A 1,015-nucleotide genomic window follows, 5' to 3' on the forward strand; every position below is an offset into this window, starting at 1 on the left:
CCGCCCCGCCACGCCGAGGCGCCCACAGGACCAGCCGGGTGTGGAAGTCCCTTCCCGCGCCGCCGCCTCGAGTCCCGCGGTGTCCCGGTCCCGGGGGGCCCTCGGGGCCCGTCACTGTCCCTCGAGCGGCCAGCCCGGCGGCGGCGGCGGCGGCGGCGGCGGCGGCAGAGCCCGTGCGGGGCACGAGGGTCGCGGTCTCCCTCCTCGTCTGCTGGCGGGCCGGGCTGGCGATCGCGGGCCGGGGCGGCCTCAGTACAGCCCCAGGATGGCGGCGCCCACGTCCTTGGAGGGCCGGCGCTCCTGCATCAGAAAGTTGATCATGCTCTCCGACTTGATGAGCAGGTTGCAGCCCAGGAAGAACACGCCGAAGACCACGGTGAGCGACAGCACGCACAGCACAGCGATCTGCGCCACGCGCGTCACCCACAGGCTGCGCTCGTCGGGCGCCAGCCCCGCGGGGACCCCGTCGCTGGCGGCCAGCGGCGCGCCCCCGGCGCAGCAGCCCAGCCACGTGCCCAGCCCGTGGCTGCGGTTCCCCAGGGCGGCCCCGCCGCCGCCGCCCAAGCCGCCCTCTGCCTCCAGGCCGCTGTGGTTCAGGAAGGTCGCGTTCATCGCCGCTCAGCGCCCGGGGTCTCCGAGCGCGGGCCGGGGCGCACGGGGAGGCCGGCCGGCGCCCGCCCTCCGGGAGACGCTGGGGTCCGGCTGCGAGCGGGGAGAGGGGAAGGCGGGAGGGCGCCCGCGCGCCGGCACCCCTCGGGCCGCCTGCCCCGGGCACCGGGCAGGAAGCGGCGGCCCGGAGGAGCGAGCAACAGGCGGCGCGGAAGCTGGAGCCGGAGAGCCGATCGCTCGTCTTGGTCGCAGGCTGTGCTGAGCGCCCGCCCCGCCGCCCCTCCCCTAGCAACGGCCCCGCCCCCGCCATCCCCCTCCCCTGCTGAGCCCCGGGGGCGGCAGGCGCAGCGCCCCCCGAGTACCGAGGCTGGAAGGCACTGAAGATGCGGAAGCCCCGCCCTCGGGC

At 77.8% G+C, this 1,015-nt stretch overlaps 1 protein-coding gene across 1 annotated transcript; it reads right to left on the minus strand.

Moving 5' to 3' along the window:
- Window positions 1-249: 249 nt before the first annotated feature.
- Window positions 250-612, minus strand: LOC111158021 (reprimo like). The gene has a single exon (XM_022519798.1). It carries the CDS (start codon window positions 610-612, stop codon window positions 250-252), a length of 363 nt encoding a protein of 120 aa, XP_022375506.1.
- Between the last annotated feature and the right edge of the window lie 403 nt (window positions 613-1,015).

The sequence above is a fragment of the Enhydra lutris genome, unplaced genomic scaffold (assembly GCF_002288905.1).
Source record: "Enhydra lutris kenyoni isolate GAN:26980312 unplaced genomic scaffold, ASM228890v2 scaffoldscaffold57, whole genome shotgun sequence".
NCBI classification, from domain to species: Eukaryota; Metazoa; Chordata; class Mammalia; order Carnivora; family Mustelidae; genus Enhydra; species Enhydra lutris.